This window comes from Bubalus kerabau, chromosome 4 (genome assembly GCF_029407905.1).
Source record: "Bubalus kerabau isolate K-KA32 ecotype Philippines breed swamp buffalo chromosome 4, PCC_UOA_SB_1v2, whole genome shotgun sequence".
Classification (NCBI taxonomy): Eukaryota; Metazoa; Chordata; class Mammalia; order Artiodactyla; family Bovidae; genus Bubalus; species Bubalus kerabau.
Genome location: NC_073627.1, coordinates 168,315,545 through 168,330,021, shown reverse-complemented (window position 1 = coordinate 168,330,021; position 14,477 = coordinate 168,315,545). Strand labels below are relative to the sequence as shown.

General features: G+C 39.1%; 1 protein-coding gene across 2 annotated transcripts in view; it reads left to right on the top strand.

Moving 5' to 3' along the window:
- The window catches only part of CTNNAL1 (catenin alpha like 1), a 57,169-nt gene that overhangs the window by 29,247 nt on the left and 13,445 nt on the right, over nucleotides 1–14,477 (top strand). The window contains exons 8-11 of one of the 2 annotated variants that reach the window (XM_055579246.1): nucleotides 331–417; nucleotides 3,430–3,588; nucleotides 10,216–10,308; nucleotides 13,332–13,482. In XM_055579246.1, coding sequence (XP_055435221.1) covers nucleotides 331–417; nucleotides 3,430–3,588; nucleotides 10,216–10,308; nucleotides 13,332–13,482 — 490 coding nt within the window. The remainder of the gene's footprint in view (nucleotides 1–330; nucleotides 418–3,429; nucleotides 3,589–10,215; nucleotides 10,309–13,331; nucleotides 13,483–14,477) is intronic. The other variant, XM_055579247.1, reaches the window with a different exon arrangement.

The following is a 14,477-nucleotide window of genomic DNA, read 5'->3' as shown; positions in this document are numbered from 1 at the left end:
TTGAAGATTGAATAGGGTTTTAATTTTTGATTAGGTTAAGAATGAAGAGATGAGCATTCCAGGCAGAAGATAAAACAGATTAGTTTTAGCCATGATAAATTTATTAAAGAAAATTAGATTTTAAAAATTCCAGTATTTAAAAGTTAGAGTTGAAAAATGTAACTAAATATTCTCCTTGCCACTTTAACATAAACAGGTGAATTTTTAAAATATACTTTCATATAGTTCACAGAATGGTATTAAAATTTTATTGTTATTTGTAGTTAGAGTACAATTGGAATTGCTAGACGAAAAAGATAACTCTTCACATGTACTTTTAAATTTTTTTAGCAAAGCAGGAAAACAAAAAGCATCGCTGAAGAACTGGAACTCACTATATTGAAAATCAGTCACAATCTCAATGAGCTTAAGAAAGAGGTAAGTTGGTTGGAAGTCTGGCCTCTTTTAATTCTTTGCAAGTTGTCACGTTGTACAGCATGTACAACATGCCTTAGAATCAGGATGTTCCTGTGCCCAGAGAATGCTATTTAAAAGTTTTCCTTTGCCCTAGTTATTTTGAAGCAATTGTTTTATTGGGGCCATCATCCTCAAAAATTGTACACAAATGTTTATAACAGCCCCAAACTGGAAACAATCTAAATTTCCATCAACAAGGAAATTTATAAATGAATTTTGGTATAACTATGTAACTATGCCAAATACTGTTCAGCAATGAAAAGGAACACTATTGATACAAGTAATAATATGGATGGATTGCTTAAATGCAACACTGAGTAAAAGAAGTCAGACACAAAGGTTTTGTGTGTGTGTGTGTGTGTGTGTGTTTCTATTTAGAAAAAATTTTTTAAAAGGCCAAATCCATTTACAGTGACAGAAACCAGATCAGTGACTACCTGAGGTCATATGTAGGGGGAATATTTACTACAGAGGGGCTTGGGAGAACTTTTGGGGGTAATGGAAATGTCATAAATATTGATTATGGTGATAGTTACTTAGGTGTAAATATCAAAACTCATCAAACTGTACCCTTGGTACATTTTGTTATATGTAAACTGTACCTTAATGAAGTTGATTTTTAAAAATATTCTTTTGATTACGATTTCCCTGTTTCCTGAATGAAAACTTAATCGTTTAGTGGTTACTTTTAGGTAACTGAAAGTCACCTTAAGTCAGGGGTTTGTGAACTACAGCCAGGCTGTTTTTATAAATGAAGTTTGGGGGACATAGTTCTGCCCATTTGATTTGGGCAGTTGTGACTGGGTGGCCTGAAAAGTCTAATTACTTACTCTCTGGCCCTCTACAGAAAATGTTCACCAATCCCTGCTTTAGGTCATAAGACACAATCTCAGTTAAAAATGAGAATGTTCATTCCAATATATTCATCACTATTTTGTTTCGTTCAGTTGTATGACTTCCCCTCTGTTCCCCACTCCTCTGTCCTGCACCTCTAGGGCTTTTGGGGGAGGTGTGGTGTCTTGTCTGTTTCAGGCCCTTCATCCTCTATTATCTAGCTTCTGTTCCAGGTCTTTGACAGGCTCTGGCACAGGGAGAGAAGAGAGGAAGTAGAGAGGTAGAAAGTTCTTAGTGACCAGTGCCCTTATGAGATGCACTGGACTCAGAAGGTGTTTAAAGCTGACTTTATCTGTCATTAATCCCCGAGTGTGCTCTTCAGAGGCTCTGCTGGTGCCTCCCCCGACCACCCCTTTACTTTGTAACCCTCCTGCCCACTTGTTCCTCTGCTATGTGTGTGCCTAGAGGGGAACTCACAGTGAGTGAGCCAGTGCTCCAAACCGATCTTCCTTCCAAAATTGTTCCTTCTCACTTAGCTCTAATTTTATATTTTTTAAGAGAGTCAAGGGCTCAAAAGAAGGGAACTGGTTTGGGGGAGTTTCATATATAAATTATATGGTGATGTTTCATTGACCTCTGTTGAAACCTTCATTTTAACATCCTATTAAACATAGAAGGATATGGTTTTCTATGGTTTAAAACAAGCCTACTCATTTTTTTCCAGCCTATTCAACTAAACTATTGTTAAGACTGACTATCAGTAGAACGTAAAATTTTTTGGTGATAGATTGAGTGGCATTCTATAAACTTCATTTTCCTTACCTCTGAAATGGGTATAAGGATTAGGGAGATAATGTCTATAAATGTGTACAATATCGGCTTTCAGTACCTTGCACAGAGCAGGAACTTCATGTTTGTTCACCCTTCTTCCCTTGGGGTTTGTAAGTTTTCTCTAGAATCATTTATAAGATTTACGTGACCTTGAACAAGTCACTCAGTCTTTAGGGACCTGTTTCATAGTCTGTAAGATAAAGGGTTGGCATTAGTTATTTTCTAGGGCCCTGATGCTTAAACAAAATCTTTTGAATTCTTACGTTGTTTAATTTCCAAAGGAAAATGCATTTTAATGTCTTTGTTTCTGACTGTAATTGTTCTCACTTGAGTTCATGAGTGCGGACTACCCTATTGTTAATTTTGTACAGAGTCCTGTAAACTGAATTGACATTGGATTACTTCCAGGAAAAAAAGAATCACTTTGTACAAATAGGCTTAATTAAAAATCAGATTAAAAATGATCTCTTTCTAGTGAGCCCAAAATAACCTGTCATAACTTTTTTTTTTTTTAAGACAAGATAAGGAGAAGAAAAGATTTTGGAGTTGATTGTACACAGAGATATTCAGTGAGAGTGAACCATGTTTAAAATCCATTCCACCTAATGTTAAATAAAGCCTTGAGGTTTTCATTATTATTTTATCCCTCATTTCTCCTGTGACCTAGGAGTTAGAGCATAAAGTTCTGGATGGCAATATAGATGAACTGTAAGCTCCCTGAAGGAAGATGTTGCGTCTTACTTTTCATGTATGTCCAGCCTTTAGGCTAGTGCCTTTCCTGACGTAGGTATTTAATAAAATTTGTTGAATACATGTTTGACTGTATCTCACAATGATGCTTTCCCAAATGTCTGTTTAGAAACACATTGATGATCATGAACTGCCGTTTGATTGTCCTGTTAGTATACAGAATGCCAGTCTCTTCATAGTGTTGTTTTCACTAACTTTAAGAGCAGCAGAGGCAGTTGAGGTAAGAGAGAAGCCGTGTGGGAAAGAGCTGGTTGATAATAGGATGAAAAGAGGTCCAGGCTACTCTGCCAGGGTGACCAGTTCATCTTCTGCAAACAGGATTACTGCCAACACCAGGGGACTCAAAGATGTCAGTTCTCCTTCCTGCCCTTGGGAAGTTGCAAGCTCCTGGGGCTTTGCAGTTCTACTGTTACCACAGGAAACTTTACCCTTTCCCCCTCAGCAGATCAGGTGGGCGTGATCTGAGGTTGCTGCTCTTTAGTTTTTAAAGTACTCGTGAGGTTTTTCATCACAAAACCTTGTTGTTTATTGTCTTTGTTTCACCCCCCACATCTGCAGCTTCATAGTACAGCAGCTCAGCTGGCAGCAGATCTGTTAAAATACCATGCTGATCATGTGGTTCTAAAAGCATTAAAACTTACTGGAGTAGAAGGAAATTTAGAAGGTTTGGCTGAATATGCCTGCAAACTCTCTGAACAGAAAGAGCGGCTTGTTGAGGTGAGTAATAGGTTGCTTGTTAAAGAATAGGTAGTTTAATGAGAGCTGTACTGTCATCAGGGAATATTAACACAAATACAGTTTTTGGCTTACTCATAAGAGCGTTTTCTCTCTTGCCTTTGGACTTTTAAAAATATCATGTTTTTCTGTTCTGCTCTTACAAGTTTGGCCTCTAAAAACAATAAAAAGTGCTAGAACCCACAAGGGCACTTCTTTTTTAAAAAAAATTTTATTGGAAGATAATTGCTTTACAGTATTGCACAAATGCACTTCTTAATCTTCTTCCTTATTCCATCAGAGAGGTTAAATCTTGGAGTAGAGCAGTGGAGATACATCTCATGACCTTGTTTGTATCTGAATCTTTTGACTCTCAACAGGAAAAAGAGACAGCACATTCAAATTAGGTTAATTTTAAGAGGGTTTAATAAAGGAGCTGTTTACAGTTGCATGGATAGGATGTGGGGAAACCATGAGAGTACAGGAATTGAGGTGAGTGATAGCAGAGCTGATTCTGCTTCTACGACCGAACTAACATGGGGAGTGAGTGGTTTGGGAAATTGGAAGGGTATGGAGTCCTTCAAGAACCTAGGGACTAAACAGAGACAGCTCCAGGCAACCTCCAGGGAAAGAGCGTGAGAATAAAGACCCTTACCCTCCTCATTCCTGCTGCTCTAGTGCTGGGGCTTCCACAGCCAAACACAGCTGTGGACCACACAGGTCAGTCTCCCAAGAAGGAAGAAGAATGGACGTGGAAGGACAAAGACAACATTCAATACAGTATTTGTTCTCTGAATCTCTCCTGCCCAAATCTTTGTTACGTGTTATTGGTGCTTTGTTTGCCCCTTTTGTTATAATTCCAATTATTGATTGATATTGTAAGACTTCTACTACTGAGAATGTCAGATATCTGCTAGTAAAGAAATGTATATTAGCCCATGTACATATGAAGAATATATACAAACACACACACACATACATATATGTATGAAGTATGTGTTAGCCAACGTGTGCATTAATGCACAGATATGAACCACCTAGCTGCCTTCATGTTATCTGTTAATATTACCCTGCTCACTGAATCTCACATACTAATGGTTAAAAGGAACTTTCAGATGAATTAAACTAGCTTCTTCTCCTTTATTTTTTAATATCTGAAAACTACTAGGGAACATTCTGTTTGTTTATTTTTGATTGAAGGATAATTGTTTTATTATAATGTGTTGGTCTCTGCCATACATGAACATGAATCAGCCATAGGTATTCCCCTTCCTCTTGAACCTCCGTCCCACCTCCCACCCCATCCCACCCCTCTAGGCTGCCACAGAGTACCAGTTTGAGTTACTAGAGAGCATTCTTAAAATCACTGTAAATACATCTCCTTTTAAAAATAGATTTGATGCTGTTTTGTTTATAAACCAAGAATTATGACCATAGGCAAACTTGCTAATTGTAGGAATCCTGCAGCAAGTCTTTTTAAAACATGAAAAAAAATTTTTTTTTCCCTAATTTTCTGTTTTAAGCCTCAAGATTATTTTTTTCAAGAGTTCAAAATGGATGCATTTTGTTTTCTATGAATTATATCTCAAAAAAGTAGATTTTTAAATTTCTGGATACTGACACAAATATTCTAAGAACTAGAAACACAGGCTACTACTATCAGTAAGGGGTTCAGATAGAAAAAAGTTCTAAATTGCTTTATTGCAAAGTCCTAGTCCTAGTTCTTCATTTAAGTAGCCAGAAACACTGATGCATTCTCTCAATGTTGGTTATTACTACTACTACAACTTTTCATGCTTTCCCACTTAAGTTGAATGTTTTCCAAAGAGGCTCCTCAAACCTCACAAATAGGCTTTTATAGGGCAGCTCCATCTTTCTTCTGGAAGAACTCGAACATGCTGTAAAACTTGCTAAGTTGTGTCCAACTCTTTGCGACCTCATGGACTGCAGCATACCAGGCTTTCCTGTCCTTCACTATCTCCTGGAGTTTGCTCAAACTCATGTCCATTGAGTTGGTGACGCCATCCAACCATCTCATTCTCTGCCTCTTTTAGATAATGCTCATAAATGTTACAGAGAAGGCAATGGCACCCCACTCCAGTACTCTTGCCTGGAAAATCCCATGGACGCAGGAGTCTGGTAGGTTGCAGTCCATGGGGTCGCTAAGAGTCAGACACGACTGAGCGACTTAACTTTCACTCTTCACTTTCATGCATTGGAGAAGGAAATGGCAACCCACTCCAGTGTTCTTGCCTTGAGAATCCCAGGGACGGGGGAGCCTGGTGGGCTACCATCTGTGGGGTTGCACAGAGTCGGACACGACTGAAGCAACTTAGCAGCAGCAGCATAAATGTTAAATGCACTGGACTCTGGGGTGATTTTATGGGTGGAAATCATATTGTTTATTCCGAACAACCTGCCTTTATTTCCCCCAATGCCGTTCCTTTGTTTTTGTTCTCTTAAGTTTTGCCAGGAATTTTATGGCTCTCACTTTGAAGCAGTTTGTAGTGCCTGGCATCAGTACTGGCTCAGGGTAACATTATAGTCATGTTTCTCATCTTGTGTATAACCTTGTTATAGTCCTTCTAAATTTCGGTGTGGATTAAAATTGACTTTTTTCTTAAAGAAGGGAATTTACTTCTATAGTGAACTTCAAGGACGGAATCATGCCCTTTTGTTAGAACTGGATTAACAACCACTGGGCACCATAGTTATAAGACTGCTGTAATTGGCACATAAACATAATAAATCATAGAAAATAGACTGACATTGAGCAAAATGCCAAGTTGCTGGATCTGCACGAGGGACAGAATTAGATTTCTTCCATTAGTGTTGTTCTGTCTCCAAGGTGAGAATGATATGGTGAGAATGAGAAGGATTTTAAAAATGTGTTATATAACTCTAATTAAACTGCTCATGTATTGATGAATGACTTATTCAGAACAGGTGAGGTGGGATAAATGATGGAAAAAGAAAGACAAATTCTTTGAAAGGAAAATCATCTATAGTATTGACTATACTCTTGAGAGTCCCTTGGACAGCAAGGATCTCAAACCAGTCAATCCTAAAGGAAATCAACCCTGAATATTCATTGGAAGGACTGATACTGAAGCTCCAATACTTTGGCCACCTCATGCGAAGAGCCAACTTATTGGAAAAGACTCTGATGCTGGGAAAGGTTGAAGGCAGGGGGAGAAGGGGATGACAGAGGATGAGATGTGTTTTGGATAGCGTCACTGACTCACTGGACATGAGTTGGAGCAGACTCTGGGAGATGGTGAAGGACAGAGAAGCCTGACATGCTGCAGTCCATGGGGCTGCAAGGAGTCAGATATGACTAACTAACTGAACAACAACAACAAATATATGATTTCTTGATTCCTTCTGCATATGGTTGTAATCAAATTCAGCTTTTCCTATTTCACATACAAAATGATCTTGGGAATTGGACTGGGAAGAGAATTTTAATAGGCTTTGACAGGTTGGAGTAATTTTCAACATGGTTTTGAGATAGTGGTTTTGCTTGGCTAATACATATTTTTCAATATTGTCAATTGAGGCAGAAATCCCAAACATTAGAAAACTGCATACTGGCTGTTTTGTACCAGGAAGGCACATTGACTTCAGTGTACAATGTTAAGATCATGAATTTTGCTAAGTACATTGCAAACACATGTTCTGTTGCAAGGCAGGCAATGAAGAGCAAATTAAAGAATAAACAATACAAATGGATTTCACTAAGAAAAACTGAATAACACCAAGGGCATTTTAAAAAATTACAAAGTTGTGCAACTACTATAACTAGTTTTTGCAATGCTAATATATTAATGAGTCATATTGGTTGTGCTATTTCTTTCTTTCTACTTTTTAAATAATTGAGATTAAATCAAGGAAGCTTGTAATTTACAAATTCAATCTTTATTAGTGAAGGCATTTTAAATGCATGAGGAACTAATTTGAGGATGATTGAAATTTTAATTTAATTATTAAAAGTGAACTGTGAACTTCCAGATGTTCAAACTGGTTTTAGTAAAGGCAGAGGAACCAGAGATCAAATTGCCAACATCTGCTGGATCATGGAAAAAGCAAGAGAGCTCCAGAAAAACATCTATTTCTGCTTTATTGACTATGCCAAAACCTTTGACTGTGTGGATCACAATAAACTGTGGAAAATTCTGAAAGAGATGGGAATACCAGACCACCTGACCTGCCTCTTGAGAAATTTGTATGCAGGTCAGGAAGCAACAGTTAGAACTGGACATGGAGCAACAGACTGGTTCCAAATAGGAAAAGGAGTCCGTCAAGGCTGTATATTGTCACCCTGCTTATTTAACTTATATGCAGAGTACATCATGAGAAACGCTGGACTGGAAGAAGCACAAGCTGGAATCAAGATTGCTGGGAGAAATACCAATAACCTCAGATATGCAGATGACACCATTCTTGTGGCAGAAAGTGAAGAAGAACTAAAGAGCCTCTTGATGAAAGTGCAAGAGGAGAGTGAAAAAGTTGGCTTAAAGCTCAACATTCAGAAAACTAAAATCATGGCATCTGGTCCCATCACTTCATGGGAAATAGATGGGGAAACAGTGGCTGACTTTATTTTTCTGGGCTCCAAAATCACTGCAGACAGTGATTGCAGCCATGAAATTAAAAGACGCTTACTCCTTGGAAGGAAAGTTATGACCACCCTAGACAGCAGATTGAAAAGCAGAGACATTACTTTGTCAACAAAGGTCCGTCTAGTCAAGGCTATGGTTTTCCCAATAGTCATGTATGGATGTGAGAGTTGGACTGTGAAGAAAGCTGAGCACTGAAGAATTGATGCTGTTGAACTGTGGTGTTGGAGAAGACTCTTGAGAGTCCCTTAGACTGCAAGGAGATCCAAGCAGTCCATCCTAAAGGAAATCAGTCCTTAATATTCATTGGAAGGACTGATGCGAAAGCTGAAACTCCAATACTTTGGCCACCGGATGTGAAGAGCTGACTCATTTGAAAAGACCCTGGTGCTGGGAAAGATTGAAGGCAGGAGGAGAAGGGGACGACAGAGGATGAGATGGTTGGACGGCATCACCGACTCGACATGGGTTTGGGTGGGTTCCGGGAGCTGGGGAGTTGGTGATGGACAGGGAGGCCTGTCGTGCTGCAGTTCATGGGGTTGCAAAGAGTTGGACACGACTGAGCAACTGATCTGAACTCTCTTGAATTTTTGGTCATATCAGAATACTACAGATTTTAAGTGAAGACTGGTGTAGACCAGTCCAGACCAGTCCAGACTGGTGTAGACCAGAATACATTGATTCAGACTGCATCAGATTGATCTAGACTGGAATGCTGCTGCTGCTGCTAAGTCGCTTCAGTCGTGTCTGACCCTGTGCGACCCCATAGATGGCAGCCCACCAGGCTCCCCCGTCCCTGGAATTCTCCAGGCAAGAACACTGGAGTGGGTTGCCATTTCCTTCTCCAATGCATGAAAGTGAAAAGTGAAAGTGAAGTCACTCAGTCGTGTCCGACTCTTAGCGACCTCATGGACTGCAGCCTACCAGGTTCCTCCGTCCATGGGATTTTCCAGGCAAGAGTAGTGGAGTGGGTTGCCATTGCCTTCTCCAAGACTGGAATAGACTGGTCTAAACTGGAATATACCAGTTCAGACAGAAATAGACTGGATCATCTCAGTTCAGACTGTTAAGCCTCAAGATTTTCAATATTTTTTGCTGATACAGACTCTTTATTCATTGTATCAGTCTGCCTACTCCAGGGTTCTTTCCAGTAAAAGGTGTGCTAATTGACAGAAGTTTGTTATCAGAAAGAATGTGTAGCTTGTGGCAACTGACATAGTTCTCTGAGAGATCGTGGGTAGGTCCTCCTCTGAACCACGTTTCTTCATACATAAAATATGCGGGCACTACAAAATCTTTCAGGGTTCCTCCTGGTTCTTTTTTTCTTGGCCGTGCTCTGTGGCATGTGTCCTCACCACAGATTGAACCTGTGCCCTATGCATTGGTAGTATGGAGTGTTAACCACTGGACCACCAGGGAAGTCTCAGGATTTCTCCTGGCTCTTATATTTTGTGACCACCTTACAGTGTTCAGATGGGAAGTAGAAAAAATAGTTTATATGCTCAACCCTTATTTGTTCCAGTTTTGCTCCTAGAATCTGTTTGGAATCAGTATAGTATAATCTCATTAATTACAAATTTATTTTTTAGGTTTTAATGTTTTATTTTCATATAATTTTATTTATATTTAGTTTGGCTGTGCTGGGTTTTCATTGCTGCACGTGAGCTTTTCTCTATGGTGTGCAAGCTTTTCATTTTCTGTGGCTTCTCTTGTTGCAGAGCACAGGCTCTAGGGCGCACAGACTTTAGTAATTACAGTAGGTGGGCTCAGTGGTTGTGGCTCCCGGGCTCTAGAGCACAGGCTCAATGTTTCTGGTGCACAGGCTTAGTTGCTCCACAGCATGTGGGATCTTCCTGGATCAGGGATCAAACCTGTGTCTCCTGCATTGACAGATGGATTTGTTACCGCTGAGCCACCAGGGAAGCCCTGTTTTATTTTCTTTATTAACTATAAAATGATGCTATGTATTGTGAAGAAGGAGAAAGCTGAACTATAAAAATTTTTCTTGTAGACCTGTCGACTGTTGAGACATGTATCTGGGACAGAACCTCTTGAAATAACCTGTCTACACGCAGAGGAGACATTTCAGGTGACTGGCCAGCAGGTATGATGAACAGCAGATCGTTCGTTCTGTATTATGTTTTATCTGAGTGTCATAGCAAAGTGTGCACAAGGAGGACACAAACAGTTCTGTCAGCTACAGGTCATGTCTACTGAGAGAAGTGAGGGTGATGGAACTTGTGTTGATAGGGTGTCGGAACATTCCACTGGATTACCTGGTCATCTGCCAAACTAGAGATCGGCTCATTTAACCGATGCCGTAGTTTATACCTATTTAAATGAAAAGCTGTTTACAGTGTAGGTTGTTATGACATGTTTGCAAACTAAGTTATAATTATGTAACAAGCCATAAAAATACTCACATTTTGACCCCCAAATTCCTAAAGACATAAGGAGATTAAAGAAAAGTAAAAGCGTTTGTTCGGAGAAGGCAATGGCACCCCACTCCAGTACTCTTGCCTGGAAAATCCCATGGACGGAGTTGGACACGACTGAGCGACTTCACTTTCACTTTTCACTTTCACGCATTGGAGAAGGAAATGGCAACCCACCCTGGTGTTCTTGCCTGGAGAATCCCAGGGACGGGGGAGCCTGGTGGGCTGCCGTCTATGGGGTCGCACAGAGTCGGACACAACTAAAACGACTTAGCGGCAGCAGCAGCAGCAAAAGCGTTTGTTACAACATTGCTTATAATAAGATTCAAATAACAATCTTAAATTAGGCAAATAGTATAGTATATTATGACACTAGAATAATAATTATGATAACTAGAATTAGCAGCATCAAAAGTTGTTTTATTAAAATGTTAGGTAACAAAAGCAGGATACAAATTTGTTTATATGCTATAATTGCTACATATAAAATCTATATATATATATGAAAATGACTGTAGGATTGTATAGAAATGAATGTTCTACTTGTTAGGGAGAATTGTGAGTAATTTTTTTCTGAATTCTCTATAATGTTACTTTGTTTTTATAATTTTTAAAAGCATTTAAAAAATGGATATCCCATTTAAAAATGTCACTGTCAAGTTAAGGGAAAACCTGAGGGACAGACCTTCTCCTTATTTAGGTCTAAGCTCAAACATACAATTTACCAAGTGTTCTTATTTATCATGGCGGTCAAAAGGACTTATTCCTTTTTTTGCATTATCGGATGACAGATATTGAGCCCCTGAATATGTAGTTGAGAACAGCAAAAGCATCTTGGTATGTGCAGGCTCTCAGAGTCATGCTGGATGGATGTTTATGCTCCCCGGTAGAGGAAGTGTCAAAGGCTTGGAAGCAGAAACTATATGAGTGACCATCCCCAGTGACCATCTGCTGAGCATTTTGTTAAAACCAGAGGATCTCTGTTTATTGGGGGAAACCAAGGTTTCAAGATTTACTTGTCCATTTGGGAGTCATACTACTTGCTTTGGCTGTAAATGTATTTCAGTAGAACTAAAGTTCGGATCTCCTGTGATATACAGTCAGCACTTGTAGTCCTCCGTCTCTACCAGCTTTGTGGTTGTAATTCTCTGCTTACTGTTTTTGTGGCAGCAGGTATATTAGGAAAAGCTTATTTTCTTCCCCAGGATGGTGATAGATAGAGGCTGTTGCCAGTTTCTACAACTTGAAAGGCTTTTCCTATTCCCTTAGCCTCAGCTTTTATTCCTGGTGTTAACTATCTCTCAAAGGGGTAATTTAAGAAAATAGAGAACACCTCTAGGATAATTTATAGTATTTCTGGACATCTCTGCAGCAGTGTCGGTTTTGTATTTCGTCTGCAGTGTCCCGTCATACCCAAGGCACGGCTGAACAGTTGGCACCCTGTACAGTGGCTCCCAGTTGAGAAGCCCTCACTGCTGTGTCCAGCTTCCTGTCCGCTGGCGGGCCACGCACCCACCTTCCCCGAAGATGGGGAGCCTTGTTCTCCTCGTAAAGCTGCCACCTGCTTGTCAAGCCTGTGCCTGTGGGACTGTGCCCACCCAGCAGGAGCACCTAGGTCTAATTCTCTGGAAGGCAGCTCTGACCATATCGGTTCCTTTTTTTAATTGAAGTATAGTTGATTGACAATGTTGTGTTAGTTAGTGTACAGCAAAGTGGTTCAGTTTTATGTCTTTTTCTTTTCCATTACATATTACATACATATTCTTTTCCATTACATATCCGTTTCTGAAGGCTCTTCAGTGACTCCCTGTCTCCCTCAGGGTAAAGCCTATCCTACTGTGTGCATTTCTGCATCACAAAATCGTTGGTGACCTTCCTTTTCTCCATGTTAGTCCAGTCTACACTGGCCTGCTTGGCTCTGTTAGAATATATAGCAATATCTCACCTCAGGTGCCTTTGCCCAGGCTACCTTGTGATTCCCTCACCTTTTTCAGTTCTTCATGTACATGCCGCCTTTGCCAGTGACCACCTAGCTTAAAATACTGGGACTACCTAATACCGTCCATCCTGCTTGCCCTTTGTTTTTATACTTACCATTTATCATCTTTGAAGATGTTTCATGATTTGCTTGCAAATTTTTAATCCTCTGTCTCCCCATATTATAATATGAGCCCCATGAGAGAGGAACACTGATCTGTTTCATTCACAAGTGTTTTCACAACACCTGGAACATGGGTCCAGTGCCCATGAAGAGCCATATATAAGTTACTTGGTATCTTTGAGTCTCAGTTTCTCCAGCTGTAAAATCAGAATAGTACTTATTTGAAAAGGATAGTATTTTGTTTCTGTGTTGGAGGACTAACACGCATGCGTATCAAGCAGAGTACCTCAAGGGTGTACCTACCAAGCGCTTGTAGGCGTGCGCATGTGTTCCTGCTGCTGCTAGCGTCACCATTCCTGCCAGTGCTGGCGCCACTGCTCGTGTATGGTAATGCCTGCTGTTTATCTGTGGCTAAGCTTGTGCGGAGCAGTAGCTTGACTCTTCTGTGCATGTCCACACTGCCCAGCATGGGCTTACGTGGGAATTGCTGGGTATTAATAGTTCTGTCACGGACTGGATTTTCAGTTTGGTCTCCAGCATGATTCTGAGAGGTAAGATTTTGAAGTTTAAACCTGCGTATTGTTTCTTTAGATAATTTCTGCTGCTGAAACTTTGACATTGCATCCATCTAGTAAAATTGCTAAAGAAAATCTCGATGTATTCTGCGAAGCCTGGGAATCCCAAATTAGTGACATGTCAACACTGCTGAGAGAAATCAATGATGTGTTTGAAGGAAGACGAGGTGAGAAACTGTCCATATATTGAAATATATTCATATTTTAATGTAACTTAATGTTTAATGTCAAAAATGTCAGATGCCAAATGAATAACTTTTATAACCCAACTGGATTATTTTTATAATAAAGTGTCTTACACAAAAAATAGTAAAAATATTACTTGTCCTTCTATGTAGTATCAAAGCAGTCAAATTTGTTGTACAACAGTATAGGGGATTCTTTTGAATTAATATTAACACTGTAGCTTTCTTATTGAAATTAAGTCATTTTTATATTTCTTATAAATTGTTTTTTAGTTTTAGTACAAAAGCTCTTCTGTAGTACAGTAATTCTCTGATGTAATTCTACTAACTTCATAATGAAATGAATGTAGTTATTTGATTTTCAAATTGCTTTCCTTCCACTTGGATGGAATCTCTTTCCTTGATGACTACATAATCTTGGAATATTTCGTTTGATGGGTAAGTTCACTGGTATTTCTACAACGTGTAGAATAGCACCATACAATGTACAGAGGCATAATTTTTACTCTTTATTTTACTATCAACTTGGATTTTTATTTCCCATTGTACTGTGTGTCCAGTTGTTTATGTGTTTTTGTGTTTTTTTTTTCCTTCTTAATGGCTTCCGTTAGTGTCAGCATGCTTGTTTAAAATGTCATTTAAAGTCAAAAGTCAAAATAACATCAAATTACATGTTTTACTGAATATGAACGTCTAAACATATCATGTTTTTTAAAATACCCATCTAGGATAATTATTGATTTAAAAGTCAGAGAATAGTAGAATTTGTAGATATAATTTATAAAATGTAATAAATGCTTACCACACTTCTGCATTTAAAAATCAATAGCTAGTCTGAATGGCACATTATTTTGATACTTTGATAAAGTATTGAATGGGTCTTTATGTGAGGCGAGTTTTGTATACTAAAAGGTAAATTGATTATAACTGACCCATATTTAAAGAAAATGATCATTTAACCATAAGACTTGTGTAAG